The sequence below is a fragment of the Rhinoderma darwinii genome, chromosome 11 (genome assembly GCF_050947455.1).
Source record: "Rhinoderma darwinii isolate aRhiDar2 chromosome 11, aRhiDar2.hap1, whole genome shotgun sequence".
Classification (NCBI taxonomy): Eukaryota; Metazoa; Chordata; class Amphibia; order Anura; family Rhinodermatidae; genus Rhinoderma; species Rhinoderma darwinii.
This window is the reverse complement of record NC_134697.1, coordinates 8,776,643-8,798,186: the sequence shown is the minus strand read 5'-3', so window position 1 is coordinate 8,798,186 and position 21,544 is coordinate 8,776,643. Positions and strand designations below refer to the sequence as shown.

At 42.7% G+C, this 21,544-nt stretch overlaps 1 protein-coding gene across 1 annotated transcript in view; it reads left to right on the top strand.

Moving 5' to 3' along the window:
• Positions 1-21,544, top strand: part of SORCS3 (sortilin related VPS10 domain containing receptor 3) — a 550,689-nt gene that overhangs the window by 372,673 nt on the left and 156,472 nt on the right. The window contains exon 6 of the mRNA XM_075842847.1: positions 2,452-2,516. Coding sequence (XP_075698962.1) covers positions 2,452-2,516 — 65 coding nt within the window. The remainder of the gene's footprint in view (positions 1-2,451; positions 2,517-21,544) is intronic.

Below are 21,544 nucleotides of genomic sequence, written 5' to 3'. Positions count from 1 at the left end.
TCCCTTCTCTCTATCAGTGCAGGATAGAGAGAAGGGACAGCACTTTCCCTAGTGAAAGTAAACGAATTTCATACTTACCGGCCGTTGTCTTGGTGACGCGTCCCTCTTTCGGCATCCAGCCCGACCTCCCTGGATGACGCGGCAGTCCATGTGACCGCTGCAGCCTGTGATTGGCCTGTGATTGGCTGCAGCCGTCACTTAGACTGAAACGTCATCCTGGGAGGCCGGACTGGAGACAGAAGCAGGGAGTTCTCGGTAAGTATGAACTTCTATTTTTTTACAGGTTGCTGTATATTGTGATCGGTAGTCACTGTCCAGGGGGCAGAAACAGTTACTGCCGATCGCTTAACTCTTTCAGCACCCTGGACAGTGACTATTTACTGACGTCTCCTAGCAACGCTCCCGTAATTCCGGGAGCCCCATTGACTTCCTCAGTCTGGCTGTAGACCTAGAAATACATAGGTCCAGCCAGAATGAAGAAATGTCATGGCAAAAAAGCAAGACGCATCCGCAGCACACATAACATGTGCATGACAGCTGCGGACTTCATTGCAGAATTTAGAATCTCCATTGAAGTCAATGGAGAAATTCCGCCATGAGTCTGCAACCAGTCCGCCACTGCTCCGCAACAGACAGAGCATGCTGCGGACACCAAATTCCGCTCCGCAGCCTATGCTCCGCAGCGGAATTTTACTCAACGTCTAAACGAACACTGCTAAATAAAAGTGGAAGTCAATGGAGAAACGGCTCCGCTGCGGATTAACGCTGCGGAGTGTCCGCAGCGGAATTCAAGTGAAATTCTGCCACGTGTGAACCCAGCCTTATACTCCAGAGCTGCACTCACTATTCTGCTGGTGGAGTCACTGTGTACATATATTACATTACTTTTCCTGTACTGATCCTGAGTTACATCCTGTATTATACTCCGGAGCTGCACTCACTATTCTGTTGGTGGAGTCACTGTGTACATACATTACATTACTTATCCTGTACTGATCCTGAGTTACATCCTGTATTATACTCCAGAGCTGCACTCACTATTCTGCTGGTGGAGTCACTGTGTACATACATTACATTACTCATCCTGTACTGATCCCGAGTTACATCCTGTATTATACTCCAGAGCTGCACTCACTATTCTGCTGGTGTAGTCACTGTGTACATACATTACATTAGTTACCTTGTACTTATTCTTAGTTACATCCTGTATTATACTCCAGAGCTGCACTCACTATTCTGCTGGTGGAGTCACTGTGTACATACATTACATTACTTATCCTGTACTGATCCTGAGTTACATCCTGTATTATACTCCAGAGCTGCACTCACTATTCTGCTGGTGTAGTCACTGTGTACATACATTACATTAGTTACCTTGTACTTATTCTTAGTTACAGTCTGTATTATACTCTAGCGCTGCATTCACAATTCTGCTGGTTGTTTTTGGTGACAGTCAGCAAGCCTGAGGACAGATATACCTCTTGCAGTTTAGCTCCTGTAATGCAGGGGGTAGTTATTTTTCCTTCATAAGATGACTGTACAGTGCTCGGCATAACAATAACACAACCCAGAATGCACATCACCAGAGCAAGCTCTATGCAGACGCTGAACAAGCATGGACTACTGTGAGAATTCACCTTGAAAAATTGCAGAATTTTGAATGCAGCTCTGGAATGTAATAAAGGATCAGCACAAAATAAGTAATTGAATATATTCTTCCATTCTACATCCATATGAGATAACCCGGGCACTGGACATGATGTGAACAGCAATGCAAGAAAACAACACTTTATACTCATCACAAATCCTTCAAGTTAACACATTTCTGAATAAAGTTATATATGTTTCTTGGTCAGACAAAATCAACTTTAATTAGAATGATCTTTTTAATTTTTATATTTCCTTATTTTTTGGCCTCCCTCTAGGGGAATCAGATTCTGTGTGGAAACCACTAATAGGAGCCATCACAGAGCCCATAACAGTTGTCACACAGCCTTTCACAGAGCCTGAACAGCATGTAAAGCAGCAAAGCTATGGGTACTTCTCCTGCTGCTTTGCCTCTGTGTCAGTCTTCACTGTGGTTCTGGCATTCCATTCATGTCATGAACCAGGAATCTCAGGATGAACAGAACTACAGCAGTGTGTAACATTATGTACATTGACTATGTGACTGTTATCAGTGAGCAGTGATGTACCTGTGACTACAATTAAAGGGGTCTCCTATTTTTTCTAGGAGCCACATTGGCCTCCCTGCTACATAGTATTTCTTTAGCAAAGTTCAGGTGGAGTCCTGTATAATTATTCGCCTCATATAGACAATATGAGGTATTTATGCCTCATTGGTCATGCAATTAAAATACAATACAGTTTAATAATGCGACTATCTCCTCCTGTCGGTGATGAAATAATCTCATTGTGTCGTTCTCTCTTCTCTTTCTCTCATTCCTTTAGGTCGGTAATGGGCTTAGATAAGGAACCTGACCTTGTGCACATGGAAGCGCGGACAGCTGATGGACGTGAGTACTGCCAGATGAAACAGAATGGAAATCGTAGCGTTTTTATAATGCAAAATCATGAGCTTTTTAATACCTGAAATTTACATTTTAATTGAGCAGCATAAGGTAGTTTGTGTCTGACAGCTGACGTCTCCAACTGCACGCGCCTCATGTAGCTGCCCCCTTGTGCTCATCCTAATGCTTTGCACGTGACTGCATCCATAGACTTGTCATTAGCCCAAAAACTACATTTCCCAATATGTCCAGCCAGAACTGAAGCCGATAAGACCTTCTTGCATCTGCAGCTCCATAAGAGCTGCACCGGACTCCCACTTATAGGATAGGTCTGTCTTTGCAACTAATTTTCGTTTTTAGTGTCCCTAGAAATCTAAAATTAAAAAATGAAGCAACTTTGCAAATAGTCTTTATTAAAAATGTCCTATTGTTTTGTCTACAGCTCTTATGCAGATCTGTGTCTCCATGGTTACAGACTACAAATAAACCCGGTGTGTAGTCTGATCTTGTAGCCATGAATTTCTCTACTTCCCATTACCCCTCTTGTAATGACTATAAGGAGTAAAGTAATAAATGACTTGCATTTGTATATGGCTTCACAACTGGGGAGAGTCGAAATAACCTGCGGCTCTGTCAGCGCTGTATCCGATCACCACTGATTGTTGATTGTAAATGGCGCCATAGTGATACTTCCAAAGTTGTGCTATTTTGTACTACTGAATGGTTATTGCATTGTTTAGTTTTTGCCTGCAGAGCATTTACTCATAAAAGCAGTAAGTAAATACGACCACCAGCCCCACTGACCGGTGAAGTGAATAACGTTGATGATGTGGTTACAATGGCGCCTGACAATGCGGGGGATATGTTAGGCAGCAAGTGATCAGTCAGTTCTTGTGGTTGATGTGTTGGAAGCATAAAAAATGGACAAGTGTAAGCATCAGAGCGAATTTGACACAGGCTAAATTGTGATGATAGACGATGGGTCTGAGCATCTCCAAAACGGCCGGTCTTGTGGGGTGTCTTGGCTATGCAGTGATTATTAGCTACCAAAAGTGGCCCAAGAAAGGACAACGAGCCACAGGGTCATTAAAACCAGAGGCTCATTAATGTGCATGGGAAGAGAGGGCTAGCCTGTGTAATGCGCTAGTCAAAATTCTGCTGGAAACCCTGGGTCCTGGCAGTCATGTGGATGACATGCACCACATGCTAACACGTTGCAGTAGACCAAGTACATCCCTTCATGGTAATGGTATTCCTTAATGGAAATAGCCTCATTCAGCAGAATAATGCGTATAAAACAGGATGTAATTCAGGATCGGTACTGGATAAGTAATGTAATGTATGTACACAGTGACTCCACCAGCAGAATAGTGAGTGCAGCTCTGGAGTATAATACAGGATGTAACTCAGGATCAGTACAGGATAAGTAATGTATTGTATGTACACAGTGACTCCACCAGCAGAATAGTGAGTGCAGCTCTGGAGTATAATACAGGGTATAACTCAGGATCAGTACAGGATAAGTAATGTAATGTATGTACACAGTGACTCCACCAGCAGAATAGGAAGTGCAGCTCTGGAGTATAATACAGGATGTAACTCAGGATCAGTACAGGATAAGTAATGTAATGTATGTACACTGACTCCACCAGCAGAATAGTGACAGCAGCTCTGGAGTATAATACAGGATGTAACTCAGGACCTGTACAGGATAAGTAATGTAATGTATGTAGACAGTGACTCCACCAGCAGAATGGTGAGTGCAGCTCTGGAGTATAATATAGGATGTAACTCAGGATCAGTATAGGATAAGTAATGTAATGTATGTACACAGTGACTCCACCAGCAGAATAGTGAGTGCAGCTCTGGAGTATAAAACAGGATGTAATTCAGGATCAGTACAGGATAAGTAATGTAATATATGTACCCAGTGACTCCACCAGCAGAATAGTGAGTGCAGCTCTGGAGTATAATACAGGATGTAACTCAGGATCAGTACAGGATAAGTAATGTAATGTATGTACACAGTAACTCCACCAGCAGAATAGTGAGTACAGCTCTGGAGTATAATACAGGATGTAACTCAGGATCAGTACAGGATAAGTAATGTAATGTATGTACACAGTGACTCCACCAGCAGAATAGTGAGTGCATCTCTGGAGCATAATACAGGATGTAACTCAGGATCAGTACAGGATAAGTAATGTAATGTATGTACACAGTGACTCCACCAGCAGAATAGTGAGTGCAGCTCTGGAGTATAATACAGGATGTAACTCAGGATCAGTACAGGATAAGTAATGCAATGTATGTACACAGTGACTCCACCAGCAGAATAGTGAGTGCAGCTCTGGAGTATAATACAGGATGTAACTCAGGATCAGTATAGGATAAGTAATGTAATGTATGTACACAGTGACTCCACCAGCAGAATAGTGAGTGCAGCTCTGGAGTATAATACATGATGTAACTCAGGATCAGTACAGGATAAATAATGTGATGTATGTACACAGTGACTCCACCAGCAGAATAGTGAGTGCAGCTCTGGAGTATAATACAGGATGTAACTCAGGATCAGTACAGGATAAGTAATGTAATGTATGCACACAGTGACTCCACCAGCAGAATAGTGAGTGCAGCTCTGGAGTATAATACAGGATGTAACTCAGGATCAGTACAGGATAAGTAATGTAATGTATGTACACAGTGACTCCACCAGCAGAATAGTGAGTGCAGCTCTGGAGTATAATACAGGATGTAACTCAGGATCAGTACAGGATAAGTAATGTAATTTATGTACACAGTGACTCCACCAGCAGAATAGTGAGTGCAGCTCTGGAGTATAATACAGGATGTAACTCAGGATCAGTACAGGATAAGTAATGTAATTTATGTACACAGTAAGGGTATGTTCACACGCTTAAGCAAAAACGTCTGAAAATACAGAGCTGTTTTCAAGGGAAAACAGCTCCTGATTTTCAGACGTTTTTTAAGCCACTCGCGTTTTTTACGTCCGTTTTTGGAGCTGTGTTCAATAGAGTCTATGAAAAATGACTCCAAATACGTCCCAAGGAGTGACCTACACATCTTCTTCACTGCCGTCTTTTTACGCGGCCGTTTTTCAAGACGGCTGCGTAATAAAACGGCCTGTCGGAAGAGAACGCCGTTTTTCCTATTGAAATCTATGGGCAGATGTTTGGAGGCGTTCTGCTTCCGATTTTTCGACCGTTCACGGCCCGAAGAACGGGCGAAAATCAACCGAAAATAAGCTGTGTGAACATACCCTTACTCAGCCTTTTACTAATTGTATTTCTTTATACAAGCTGACATTCGGCAGGTTGCCTTCCAGTGGTGTATTTAAAATAATAGTAATAATTTCCCCAGTTACAGCAGCATTTAGTTTAGCGTCTCCTTTTCTCCTGATTGCTCACGGCCGGCGGCTACATCGCCTTTCCATCTGTATGATAATCAGTTGTATTGTTTACCTGGTGTTTGCGCTAGAAGATCACCTGAGCGTGCTGTTTGTCACAACGTCAAGCTCGGCCCCCACGGCAGAATTTCCTTATTTGCATTTTGGATTTTCCGGAGTCGTCTTGTTTATGAAGCGCACGACCCAGGGACAACTAAGTCCTAGAATATATTTCTTTAAATATTTGCCTGGATTTCATCTTAACCTCCAGAGTTCTCCGGTCTATTGGTGTGGAACGGCTTACAGTGGGCTTAGAGTAAACCAACAACAGGAGAGCATATATATGTAAACTTACGTGTGTGAATACCGAGCAGAGCCTGACAAGTATAAAAATAGCAATGTGTGATCTTTACAATACGGATGTGTTGGTGTTTGGACGCGTTCCATTTGTAGATGTCTATTTAGGTATTTCTTGACTTATTATAATAAGATAAAGCTGAGATGCTGCTAAAAGCATAATAAGACAAAAAATATGTAATGTAATAATGGGACTAATGCCAGGAGTAAAGAAGAATATACACGGGGCTGCGGCTGGTTTTATAGGAAATGGGGCAACAAGACAAGTCAAGTTTTAATCGTAATGTCAAAAACTGCAAATAGAAATTCGCTGTTCTTCAAAGAGGTTGTATGGACTTTCCCAGTCGGATTCCTGGGTCGCAGGAAGGGTGCGTTGTAGCGGAGCCGTGGGTTGTCAATGGGTTTGTAGTCAGGAGTCATTACCAGAAGTAGAATAATACAAACTAAGCGACAAATCCAAAGGGCAAAACAGAAGCTAATCCAAAAACAAGGAACGAAGTAAAATAGCAGTAGGAACAATAACCAAACATAGGATGTACTTCGCTCTGCAGTCATGGCATGACAGGCTTATTCCCCCTTCAATAACCCGCCAGGCATGACGTCATCAGCGGGTACCGGCAGCCCTGCCAGTCGTGGTGAAGAAGAGAGCCGCGGCCAGATCCAGCAGGACCATGTATGGAGACAGAATTAGAGAAGGCGGCGGCGTCCAGTTGCCCAATGCAGCCATTCCGTGCCGAACTAAAACCGCCAGACAATGCCTAAATAATACCTTCTTGCGGTATCCAAAAAGTAATAAATAATAAAAGCATATATTGTCCACAAAACCATATATCTCCAGTCCAGTACTCTAGGAATCCCTAGAAAATGAGGCCCCCCCCCCCCAAAATAAAAACCCGACATTAAATATACATCAAGAAAAACTCACAGCTGCACCCATTGGCTGTGTAACCGGCAAATATAAAATGCAGCATCTGTACACTATATGTTCATCATGAAATGTTTTGATGTGTTCTCTTATTTTTCCAAATGTTTATCATTTTTGAACTATTATTACACAGAAACCATCAGCAAGTAGGCTGGCTGCTGTTGACAGATCTTGGTTATTCAAGCTATGAATAAAACGCAGCAATCCCAGAAAACACAGCCATGTTTGGCTCTTTAACACTTGAATATCTAATCTGTACAACATACATGAACTTCACAATAGTCTGATCAACATATCAATACCCAATACTTGCATTCGATATTTATGTGTTAAGATCAGCTGACTGTCATGGGTCCAGTGATCGTCTGGTTCTGATCACCTCTGATTATTTAAACCTGCTCAGCACTGCCGCATCTTGCCTTAGAAACAAGGTTCTTTGGTTCCTGTCCATTAGTGAAGGTGTTTGCTGTTTTATAGTTTGTTTGTGACCTGGACAGTTTCTGGACTCTGCCTTAGGATTGAAGCCTGCCCTGACTTGTATCGGTCTTATCGTGTTGCATGAACTCTCCCATCCCTGACCTCAGATTTGTGCGACCGTGATTCTGTGTATCAATTCTGGTACCTCGATTTTGGAATGCCATCTGCAAGCTGTCAGCATCCATACCCATCTAATAGTGACACAGTGGGTCCAAAATCGTGCCCTAGGCCTGACTGTAACGACGACAATCGCATAATAAATATCAGATCAGTCAACAGCAGCTTGATGACTGTTTTCAAATAGAATCAGAGTGGTTTTTTTCTACTTTGCACAAAAAAATATACATCTTATATAGGATGTATTGCAAAGAGAGTGGATAATACTTTCCTTATAAACCTCTCTCCAGCCCTGGGACCAGCTCCTACGTATAATCCCCAAATAAATCCTGTAGATAGATGTCCTGATGCCCAATGGGCATCAATAATTCTCCATTATAATGAGCGGCTTTTATGAAGTAACTCTCTTGGGTTCGAAGGGGCCTCTTCATCCTGTGAATCAATGGAGGTCCTTGTTCATGGATTCCCACCAGTGTTCTCTTCTGACAGGTCTTAATGAGATATATTTAAAAGGGATGTTTACTTGGGATAACCTTCTTTGGTTAAAGAGGATCTGTCACTAGTTTAGTAACGCCCAATCTCCCAGCTAATCTAATAGACGCTGACACACTGATAATAATAGTGAAAATTGTGTCCCAAAAAGTTTATCATTTTAGAAGTTATGAGCTTTTTTCTAAATATGCACATGAGGCTATACTAGACAAGTGGGAGGTAACAGCAGCGATTCTCCGGAGGTGGAGCTTTCTCACAGCCTCTGACACTGTCCTATCAGCATGAAGCTGCTTCACACAGTGTGAGAGACTGAGGCTGGAGGGAAGGGGGAGCACTTCAAATAGCCATATCTCAGGCTGTGGACCACCTAGAACAGCGGTTCTGATGGCACATGAAAGAGGAGATTCTAATATTTCATATGACACCAGAATTCTAGCTGTGAAATAAATGGAGATATCACCAGTTGAAAACAGTCGGGAATGGAAGCTGTATACTATATGATCACGCTGTGTTGCTGGGCAGGGAATGGGGAAAAGCTATATGCTTATTGGACAGCATCATACAGAAAGCATAAGAGTGAAAAGAAAGGGTAACCTCCCGTTTGGCAAGTATAGCTAAATTAGCGTATTTAGAAAAATTACTTTGCAAATAATAAAGATTTTTGGGAAAAAAAAATTACACTGTAGTTCTCAGCATCATGGCGCCTATTAGATTAGTTCGGAGATAGGGAATTAATAAACTAGTGACAGATCCTCTTTAAGCAGGTCACCCTAGGACTAGCTGATACTGTAAGGTCCCATTGCTGAGACTAAGCTCTTATCATGGGGAGAACCTCTCCGTGTTTGAGCATTGGAATCAATAGTCATCAATGTAATACAAGGTGCCAGTGGTCCATCAAGAGTGAGGACAATGAAGACCATTTCCTTGAGGGGTTTTTCCAGGAACAGACATGACAGCTTTACTCATCATTAGACTAAATACCCGTTTCTGCAAAGTATCTAAGAGATTGCTTAGTTTTGGAGCTTTAACTCACCTTGGCCACCAGTGGATTATTTTACATTGCTATTGGAGATGACCATCATTAAAAGCCGGTTGTCACCCTTACTTGGCTGATACAGATGAGGTAATGTGGGCACTCTCCGTAACACCAATCACTTCACATAGATCCTATGTCAAAGACCAGCGTCCTCCAGAGCGACAGACCAGTAGATCACTGCTTCTTCTCAAAGACTTTGTATCCTCCGGGGACCAGTAGATCATGGCTTCTTCCTACAGTCCTCTATGGTGGAATAGAAGAGATAATTTCCTCTGAATACTATTTAGTTTGCTTTCAAGAGCATTTATTGCCCAGAAAACCCCCTTTGGTTTGCTCCACAATGATGAAGATATCATACAGGAACCCTGGTGAGATGTCCCATTGGCTTGGTGTCATCCCACCTATGGGACAATATAAAACTCACCGTTGTATCCAGCGCAGTAGACTCCAGTTAAAACTTTATTACCGATCCTACTTTAAGAATACGTGTAAACAATTTGTTTCCTGTAATGAGTCGTCTTTCATATTTCGCAGTTACGCGTGCAAGAAAGTCGACATTTTCCTTCTTATCTACAACAAAAGTGTTACCCAAAGGATTAATTAAGTTTTAAGCATCCGTGTGAAGGCCACAGTAATTACTGCACATTAAAGCAAATAATCCCTAATTAAAGAAGTCAGGATTACAATAATTTGCTTTCTTGCGCGTTTCATATTTTATGGATATATAAAATGACTTTGTCTCCTCGCTGGGTCGCGTTGTTTTCGGCATTCATTTCCCGCTACCTGTGATGTTCTGGATATTTAATGAATGGAAAAATGTGGCGGTTTTTAACAATTATAATTTTGTAGGAAAATAAATCTCAACTAAATGTGTAAACAACCATAAAACACAAGCTTCATGTATTCTTATGACCCAGTAAACTATGCACTGGCCTTTTAAATTATTTGAGAATAAGATTCAGTGATTGCACATGATGAGGATTGTAGTGGTGTGCGGTTTTCTGAGACAGTGTCACAAATGATAGACTTAGATACCCAATTTCAACAGAGTATTGCACTTGATCAGCTTAGATACACTGGTGCGGTAGACAGTATTGTAAGGATCGGGGTCTAGGGTAGTGCACGGCTCCGGCAGGGGTGTTGTGGAAAAGATAGTTGACTCTCTGGCAACTAAATTGCTAGGCGCCGGGATGCATGGCCCGGATGCCATCTTGGCTAAAATACTGCTGCGCTATAATAGTGGCAGAACGTTGCAGCATGACTACGCCGCATCCAGACACTGGGGGGTGGCGCTTCTTCTATAAAACGGCAATGTTCCCATCAACCAGTGTTGAGCGTACGGGTGGAAGAAATTGGCTAGAGTGAAAGAACTGCTGCGAGAAAGCCTTGTGTGTGTCAAGAGGGCTTCTGAAGCAGTAAAAGTGACCGATACCTACGTTGTGTCTGAGGCCTCATTTACACGACCGTGAATTTGGCCGTAATTACGGCCCCATTCAGTTCTATTGATCGCGAACACCTTTCCGTATCGCTATGGATGGGTGTCCGCGCTGTAGAACTGTGCCGGAAATTATGGAGCATGTCCGTTTTTTTGTGTTTTTTACGAACCGTTACTTTGCAATCGCGGGCCGTGCATGGGGCCTTAGTCTATGGTCCTGGAGCGGGTTGCAGGTGACAGGCAGGAGTATCCCCGTGGGTGTGCAAGACTCGTGTGAGCTGTGGTGGGTACAGGCAAGATTTTCCCTATGAGTGCGGCAAGCCAGCAGTACGGTCAGCCAGTTGCGGTCTAGTAGGCTTGAAATTGTGAACCAACTCCTGCGTCATGGGGGGGACGCCATTGGTTCTCTCCAAGGAAATAGTGAGTCAGCCGTTGACCACCAGCCTGAACTGCCAAATGTAAGAGACCGTGCCTCTCCAAGTCAGAAGAATTGTTTGTTATTTTGTCGCGGCCTAGTTTAGATGCCACAGAAGCTCGTGGTATTCTTTCCATCGTTTCCGTAACACTCCTGTAATGGCCATTCACCACCCTAGGCCGTCATTCTTACAAGTTGCTTGCTGAATGCTGCACGCTGGCACACGTGGGGAGGCTCGTACCCACCGCAGCTCACACGACATGTGTACACTCACGGGGAGCCGCCTACCGGTCAACCTCAATCCACCAGAGGATAAACAGACTCAGGCTCAACTTTGGTGCCTGTTGCTTCCGCCACTTCCGCAGCCCACCATCACTTTCTCGCAATTGCTCTCTTGCTCTTAGCCAGGTTCCTCCAATTCTTCCACCCGAACAACGGTTGGCTAGAACACCTCCATTTTATACAAGAAGGGGCACCCCCAATATCAGTGTCTCACTGCGACGTCCCTGTGCTTTTAGCCAAGAAGGTGTCCAAGTCCTACATCCCGACCTCTGGAACGCCACCTAGGGGATGGAAAACGGACAAAAATACAGCACTTAAAGGCAGAGTGCATAAATCAGGTAAACCACATTTTGGCATATATACATACAGTATATACAAATTAGACATCAAAGTTCTCTTTAAGAGTTAGATTCCCTCCCACCCTCTTACAATATCACACATGATAGGATTAGATACACCAGTTCAGCAGACAATAACACATAATAGGCTTAGATACAGTGTCACACATGATAGTATTAGATACGATTCAACACTGAGCAGACCGCATCACACATGATCAGATTAGATACACAGCATACAGTATCACACATGACAGGATTAGATGCAGCAGCTCAGCAGACAGTATCACACATGATAGGATTAGATACATTGGCTCAGCAGACAGTGTCACACATGGTAGGATTAGGGTATGTGCACACACATTAATTACGTCCGTAATTGACGGACGTCTTTCGGCTGCATGTCCCGGACCGAACACAGTGCAGGGAGCCGGGCTCCTAGCATCATACTTATGTACGATGCTAGGAGTCCCTGCCTCGCTGCAGGACAACTGTCCCGTACTGTAATCATGTTTTCAGTACGGGACAGTTGTCCTGCAGCGAGGCAGGGACTCCTAGCATCGTACATAACTATGATGCTAGGAGCCCGGCTCCCTGCACTGTGTTCGGTCCGGGACTTGCGGCCGAAATACGTCCGTCAATTACGGACGTAATTAGTGTGTGTGCACATAACCTTAGATACACAGCTCAGCAGAAATTGTCACATGATAGGCTTAGATACACAGCTCAGCAGACAGTATCACACATGATAGGATTAGATACAGTGGCTCAGCAGACAGTGTCACGCATGGTAGGATTAGATACACAGCTCAGCAGACAGTATCACACATGATAGGATTAGATACATTGGCTCAGCAGACAGTGTCACACATGGTAGGATTAGATACACAGCTCAGCAGAAATTGTCACATGATAGGCTTAGATACACAGCTCAGCAGACAGTGTCACACATGGTAGGATTAGATACAGTGGCTCAGTAGACATTATCACACATGATAGGATTAGATACACAGCTCAGCAGAAAGTGTCACATCATATGCTTAGATACTCGGCCCCAGCAGACAGTGACACACATGATAGGATTAGATACAATACAACACTCAGCAGACCGTATCACACATGATAGGATTAGATTCAGCGGCTCAGCAAACAGTATCACACATAAACTAAGATACGTGGACTTAGCAGAGAGTATTACACGTGATAGGATTAGACACAGTGGCTCAGCAGACAGTATCACACATGATAAGATTAGATACACATTCTCAGAAGACAGTATCACACATGATAGGATTAGATACATTGGCTCAGCAGACAGTGTCACACATGGTAGGATTAGATACACAGCTCAGCAGAAATTGTCACATGATAGGCTTAGATACACAGCTCAGCAGACAGTGTCACACATGGTAGGATTAGATACAGTGGCTCAGTAGACATTATCACACATGATAGGATTAGATACACAGCTCAGCAGAAAGTGTCACATCATATGCTTAGATACTCGGCCCCAGCAGACAGTGACACACATGATAGGATTAGATACAATACAACACTCAGCAGACCGTATCACACATGATAGGATTAGATTCAGCGGCTCAGCAAACAGTATCACACATAAACTAAGATACGTGGACTTAGCAGAGAGTATTACACGTGATAGGATTAGATACAGTGGCTCAGCAGACAGTATCACACATGATAAGATTAGATACACATTCTCAGAAGACAGTATCACACATGATAGGATTAGATACAGTGGCTCAGCAGACAGTATCACACATGATGAGATTAGATACACCAGTTCATCATAAAATTGTCCCTGGAGATTATTTTCTGATAATATTAATTAATACTGGCGGTAATTCTGTGCGGCTCTCTAATCGGGTAACAATGAGACTTTTAGAGCGCTGGAACTTCAGATGAAATCGCCTAAAGGGGAGGTTAATCCGAGCTCCATCCAGGTTAATACATGAACAAAGCCTTTCCAGGTGCCCCCATCCCCCGCTCCGTCCATTATTCTGCAGTATAATAAGTCCTCCACCTCTCGACATTTGCAGTTCAAGCGGAATTGACTGGTAACATCAGGAACCTCTGCCGGGATCTCCCATCGAATATTTATGGAGCCCCTTGATCACGATTCTTTTTTGTTTTGTATTTTCTTTGATGTTTATTTTAAAATATCTCATCTGTGACTTTCATCAAGGTTCTTCTTTTATGAGTGTGAGATGTGACTGGAGACGTGTCTCTGGGTGATGCTATGGTAGTAGGTCAGGTACGTATCTTACAGCCCAGTTCAATCATTGGCTTTAAGAAGATCAAACAACGAACATCAACCACAGCTTCAGAATGGACAGATCGTTTACCAAATCGATTATTGGATCGGTTTATTTCACACTATTGATATATAAGATGGAACAGGTTAGAAGGGTAACAATAAGCTGATCATACCATGTCTCCCCTGCTGGGCCCTCAAGCGATCAGCTGTGATCTATGGGGAAACCTGGCAGTAAGTGTTACATTTTCCTGCAGCGCCACCACAGGAGAAATTAAGCATTACACAGTGTCCATTCATATCAATGTATTGTCTGTGTAATACAGGACAGGTCCTCCAGAGAGAGAGAGAGAGAAACGCTCTATGTAACCACTCTCCACTCTGACCAAGAGATGAGGATCCAGGACCCCCCGATATTAGCAATGAATTCCCTAATAGGTATTTGACAATGGGTTTTCTACACTAGATAATCCCATTTAAGATCTGCACAGTAGGGTATTACCAGATAGTCCTTTGACCCTCAAGTGGAGTCTGAAGATAGACCACCCATCTTTAGTTATGTAGAACAAGAACATGTCCACTTCCAGTTATATTATAAACTCGGCAGTTATCATAGGTCGTATCAATAATAATGGATACTCTAATTGGATATTTGTGGATTAACCCAAAAACACGGTAGACCCTAGAGGCAAGTCATGTTCTCCAGTGTCAGGTATAGATGGTCTTCTGCTGGATCCCATGGACCCTTTAGTGGCTTCACTATTCTGCCAAGATCTCGGCTCATTGGAGGATCCTTTACTCTTATGGTGAAACAATCCATCCCTGAACAGGTTATCATAGGGTTCCATAGCTAAATGTGTATGGGCTTCCCATAGGGTATATAATCACAGAACTTTGTCGTATAACTTTGGTAGAAGTCGCTGTGTCATCACATGGACACCTTGACTTTACTTCCTTCGAAAGTCGGATTGGCTGACTGGTGGTCACTGGTTTACCATTAACTTCAGCCCTTTTTCTTAAAGGGGGTGCCTGTTAAATAAAACTTAGTGACTGCATCATAAAAAGTTCAGTAACTTTCTAATAGACTTTATGAATCAACTTCTCGCCTTTTGCAAGATCTCCGATTGCTATCATTGAATTGAAACTTTCTTGTTTACAGACCTAATGCTCTTTGTAGCTGAGAGTTTTCTACACTTGTATCCAGTCCAGATAATCTTCTGTGAGCTGAACAGTCTGGGTTCCAGGTTGATACATTTTGCTGGCACTTATACGTTGTAACAAATATCAGGACAAAGGAGAGATTTGAATTGCTGATGGATTTAGGCTAACAATTATATTACAAATTAGAAAGTCTTTTAGAAATGTGGACAGACTTTCCATTATACGAAGCGTAAGCTTTAGTTACAGAAAAATGGAAACCCCCTTTAAGGGGCGGAGCCTCAACAAGTCCTATGTTAAGCCACTGATAACGTATGGTGATATTAAGATGAGTTCTAGAGTAGAGCGACAGCCTCTGGTCCAGTATATGACGAAGCTGACTCAATGTTGTTGACGTGTGGGCACTATAAAGGTGATACGTTGGACCATATGCCTTACTGCCTTCGTATACGTAATTCTGCATAGTGGCTGGGACTGTTTTATGTATTGATTGAATTAATGGTTGCGTGCCGCTTTCACCTATGAATCCGGATATATTGTGTCGCATGAAAAACGTAGCTCAGGAGCATACGACAAACTTAACTCTGCTGCATCTGTATATAATGAATGATATATATAAGCCAATTTCCCCACCTATAGGGTCATCCATAGCTTGCTTTAATTATCAGTTCCCTAATAAGTGTAAAGGTTTAAATGATTGAAGAGGTTGCTGATTTATTAGGTTTTCTTATGTAAAATTTGCTGACCGGTCGCCTGGAACGCGCCATTCAGGCTTCTTATCAGCAGTTAAAGGAAAGAAATTGCTTCCCGTTAACATCTAAACGCACAGGCTCAATTCAAAGGCTAATTGTGTTCCGTTGATTGCTCGAAGCTCAGACGTGCACCTGACATTTAAACATAATCGGATGAAGCGCGCTTCTATCATTTTGTATGCATAGTATCTGAAAACAACAGGATGACTCCAGAGACGTCTGTGTGCCGGGCGGCTGCAGATCCGAGCAGTCTCAGCCAGGATACAGTGCATATACCTCATTGCATTGTGACCTTAATAAATTTAAAATCTGAAGTACATGATTTTTTAGGAAAGCAGGGGGAGGGGGAACAGCCAATACGCCAACTTACAGCTCCAGTTCTCACCCAGCTTTCTGAAACCCGTGTGAGGCAAATGTGCTATTGGGCCATGTTCACACAAGCAAAGTGACTTGACGCTTCTGAGCCCCAATGCAAAATTTGTAACGGTCCCCAATTATCATACGCCATTTATTCCAAAATCAATAGTTACTCAATCATCCATGCCCCCTTGGCACTGGTTGGCTATTTTTATAACACGTGCCCATGTGGCCTGGGAGATACCAAGCAATAGAAAGCTGGGACCAATGGTGAAGGCGTCTAGACACTGTGGCCCTTTGGGAAATGGTGAGCGTCTCCGTTCCTGGATAAGACAGATGTTATGTCGGAAGAAATATTATTGGGCAGGTTTATTCATAGTTCCTGAACGTTAGACAGGATAAAACTATGCTAGGTAGACGGAAACTGTGCCAAATTTGTCACAGTGTCGTACTTTGCATGATACATTTGGTGCAATTTGCTAGAACATTTCTCTTCCTTATGCCACCTCATGCCTGGAATATTTAACACCAATGTTTTGTGTTCCAAAAATGGCGCACACCATTAATAAATCGAACAGATTTTTTAACCCCTCTAAACTTTCGAAGGAGGCCTAAACAGTGTCGCAAAAACGTAATAAATTGTACATCAGGTACGTCTGTCTTTGGAGCAGTTTGTGCCATAATTCTGCCACATTTTTCTTTGTAAATATCCACCAATTTTCTACTCTCGAAACAGATATCGACTGGTAGTAAAGCCGTTTATTTGCTTTTCAATTTAGGTTTGAAGTAATTCAAAGGTGCTACAAAATCTCTTCTCTGTTCATAGTTAGGCAGGGGTGGGTACTAAGGAGGGACGGCTCTTCAGAAACTGTAAGCACCGCCTACCCTCCTAGGAAATAGCTACAGAGGCTAGAGATACATTATATAGCCATTATGTAGCACACATTGTGATTCTCATGCCAGAGGAAGAATCAGGAGGTGAGACTTCATTAGTCCTTTATTAGTCCTGTGATTGGCCTCTAGGTTACTGGTGACAGAAAGTAGAAAAAGTTGCCATTTGATATTGTCGATTGTGATATTGCACCACTCCAGCCCCTCCTAGGCATGAAACCGGATTAGGCAACCCTGGATCCAGTCCCTACAGCTAAGCATGTGTTTTTCTGACCATAAGGGGGAGCTATATTGTTTTCTGTATGGGTCCACCCTTTCTCTGTCTATGCCCCTGGAGGGAGGAAGAAAGTAGGAAGCACCTTGTTAAAGTCTTATATGAGGTGCTAGTTCATTTTGGCCTCTTACCGGTGCCCAGTACTATAATTTAGTGTAGACTGCATCGCACTCAAGTGGATGATAAATGTGGACAAACTTCTGTTTAGCTCAGAGAACCGGGCACTGTGTTTTTAGATTTGCTTTATGGACGTTTTAAAACTTCTCTCTTTTAGCAACAATTGGAAACTATCCGTTCATCTCTCTGAAAAGATCAGATGAAATGTCATGAAATTCATTACAATCTGGCAACGCGAGCTCGCCGTTACTCCATTGCTTTCTGCAGCCCCGCACCTGTCAGCACATCCCCGAGCCCTGATCAATCAATTGGAACATGTTCTGTGAGCACAAAGTTTTCATCCAAACCAGGAGTCCTTCAAACTTCTATCTCTACGGACAGCGGAGAATGTCGGGAATGGGGAGGAGGAGTGCGGAGTGTGTTAAGCTGCTTTAATCTCAGCATGTAGATGTGATAAATGGAAGAGTTTGGGGGAATATTTTTTATTTTTTTTTCATGGATATCAACAAAAATTTACTTGTTTTTACAACTTTGCACCATCCGTTCCATTGGTACCAATGCAACAAAACATAACCCTTCCACCATCTCAAACCCTCTTCCAACTGTATATTACAGACCAGGAGTTATATTGACTTTTTTAGGGGCCAATGATAGGAACTTTTATATACATCAATAGAAAACAACTCAAAAAGTTAGCAATTTTTAGGTGCAGTGCCAACCTTTGATAAATGATTTAATAACCTAGATATTCATACTTAAGTCTTTAAGACTAGCAGTCATCATCCTCTCTTGGCCAGATGGGGTCCACCAGCCCTTCCCCAACATAGTGAGAAATACCTCCAGGTCTCCACAAGAGTGTAGAGATTTGGTGGTGGCCCCTCCTGACACAATGACTGTTGCTAATAAATCTTCCATAGTTGATGGTGACGTAAGACTTTTCATTGGGGAGTCACTTTCTTTCTTCAATGGATCCAAAAGAATTAGGAAAATGATATGCAAAGTGTGCTGTAAAGGATGACACCCCCCCCCCAAAGGACCATTTTAGCCCAGTCTTTGAAAATAGTAGTCATCATCCATTCTTGACCATAAGGTCCACTAGGCCCTCTCCAGCATATGAGATTGATTGTACTAGATTATTGAAATAGTTATACCTGGTGTACACCACCATGAAGTCATACAAATTTTGTGAGGAGGGGGGAAAAAGAGGGGAAAAGCCGGTATAACGCTAAATAAAATATAACCTTTACTGGGTCTATATATAAAAATGCAAGAGTGCACAAGGTGAGTGATCTTGTACCTCTCCAGCATAGTCAGACACCAGTTCTTCACAGGTGTGTGGAGATTCGGTGGTGGTACCAATTAATTGACCCACAGGTGCTGACAATAAAATGATTCATTAGGGAAAAAAGTAATATAAGCCAAAAAGACTGGTAACAACTGGGACCAATGGACTTTTTATTCAGCATCTGCGAAAAACGGAATAGGGTTTAGATTTTTTTGGTTTAGGATTTGATAAGGATGGTATATTGAAGGTTGTTTTCTACAAATTGCACAGTCCCAACCCCACTGATTACTTTTGAAAAGTTCAGTTTGGTGGACTTAAGAGTGGATGTGGCGTTCCTAAAAAGGGAAGTAGTACCGTCGAAAAGAGACAAGGTCTTCGTTGTTTGAGGCTTGGTGTTCGGAAACGTCCGTCCCTTTAAGATTACCATGACTACAATTCTAGCTTCTGGGCGGTTCTGGTTTTAGTTGTTGAGCTTATTCCACTTCTCTGTCTTTCTTCCTATCAGATTGAAGGTTGGAGTATTTAAATCTGGGTTGGTTCTGTTTTCTTTGCTTGTGATTTTTCTTTCTTCCATGTGTTTGATCAAGCTTCTGACTATACCCTGTACTTTTGACTATTTGCACTTTTTAGAACTGGACCTCGGCTTGTCTCTTGATTAACCTTTGCCTACTAATTTGGAGTTTCTGCTCCCGGCTGGTTTTGACCTCTGCAATCCCTGATATCCACTAGCTTTGTGATTTGGACTTTCTGTTTACACTCGGGCTGTCTTGTTATCTGTTCTGGTATTGCCTGCATAGCACCTTTTATCCAACAACAAACTCTGATAAAACAACCTGGGTTCTATGCTGCAAAGTCCAACCCGCCCTTGCGGTGGGCTCTGGCGAAAATCAAAGAGTATCCTTAGATTCTGTTGATCAGAGTTGTGACGGATTTGAGGTTGCGGATTTATTTGCACGCTCATTCCTGACCGTCTCCAGCAGCCTTTGGGGAATCCCTCACCTAGCAACTCCATAAACTTCCACCCTGGGAATTGCTCAACTGGTGATTTCATAATACTTGACTTGGGTAGGCTCAGACCCGGCCTCAAGTGTCAAGGTGTTTCTTATGGAAATTATATGCAGAATGAATTCCTTCTTTTTCAAATTGCAGTTCCTCAACTTAAGAGTCTTTTTGGAATCTTAAAGAGCAGCAAAACTTGATTTCATAACTTCAGGAAATAGATAAGAAAACGGGAAGGTCAAAAATGTGAGTTTCCCTTTGTGGTGCCCATTGGGGTTATCACTTATTTTTCTTTCTTAAAGATAAAGGTTCATAGTCGAAGAGGAAGACCCACAAAATCTAAAAGCATCAGCTAGTCCTGGATGCAACCATGAATTCATTTATAATGGGGGAAATTTTAAGAACCTTTATCCCCAATACTACCCCCGAAAAAGTTTTGCTGATGAGAGATTCTTTGGGGACTGCAGCACCGGAATAGGACTGGTGGTGGCCCCAGGCAAAAAAATTGTTGGGGGACTCCATCTGATGCCCTATTTTGTGGCCCTCACTACAGAAGTTTATGAAATATATGGAGACCGCTAAGCTAGCAACTTAAAGTGAGACCCCCACGCATGCATGGCCACCTCGCTTCTGCTGGATAGGATCACCAAAGGTTAAGTTGGGTGGTGGTCATGAACGTCCCTTAGATCTCCAAAATGGTGGAGGCCCCAGGGCACGTGTCCCATGTGCCCTCCCTATAATCAGGCCATGTGGTTATTACGCTCCTTATTTTATGACCTTGAGAACGATGAGATGCCTTGGAGCCTGTCTCATTCAATCAATACCATGTACATGAGGTGTACTTATTACAATGCTGCTTTAATCAATGATAGGAGCTGTGATACATGTTATTGGCGGGGGAGGGGTGATACAGGGACGGATGGGATTTGTGCTCATCTGCAGTGCAGTATCTTCGTTTTACAAGCTGCAATATTCCGTCTCCATAAACGCAGACCCTCGCCTTTATGACACTCAACACATCGGAAACCTTTCAGATCTGGAATTGGTTTCAGCGCTGCAGTCATCTGAGCTCCGTGATCACAGTTTTAGAACAAGTCATACACTTATTCCAGATTACTCCCTTGAAATTACAAAAATGCTTATGAAGAGCTGACATCCGGCTGAACCTATCAGATAAAGGATTCATTACAGTAGATCTGTGTCGCTGGAGTCATTACGATGAATGCGTCATAGCGTGCAAAAACAGTGAAGACAGTGAATTTATGCAACTGCAGTGAACGGCATCTTTGTAATTGTTGTAGAGAACTGTAACTAAGCGTTTCATAAAAATTAAGCACCCTTGGCGTTGTACCGATGCAGCAGAGCTGAATTTGTCATTTGACTTTGCATAGTTCAGGCAATGTAATAACTCTACAAGTTTAGACTAAAGGGCCATTCCCATCATTGAATGTTACAACGTACTATTAGGATAAGCCATGACATTCTGATTGGTTTGGGTCCAATGTTGCCCTTGGGTTAACCCCTGTCATTCCGGGGGCACAAATGGGGCCCGCGTGCAACTTTTATTTTTTTGAAAGGAGGGACATTGACATCAATACAGTCCAGCACCGTTTTATAAGGTGCCCACATTATTGTACCATAGA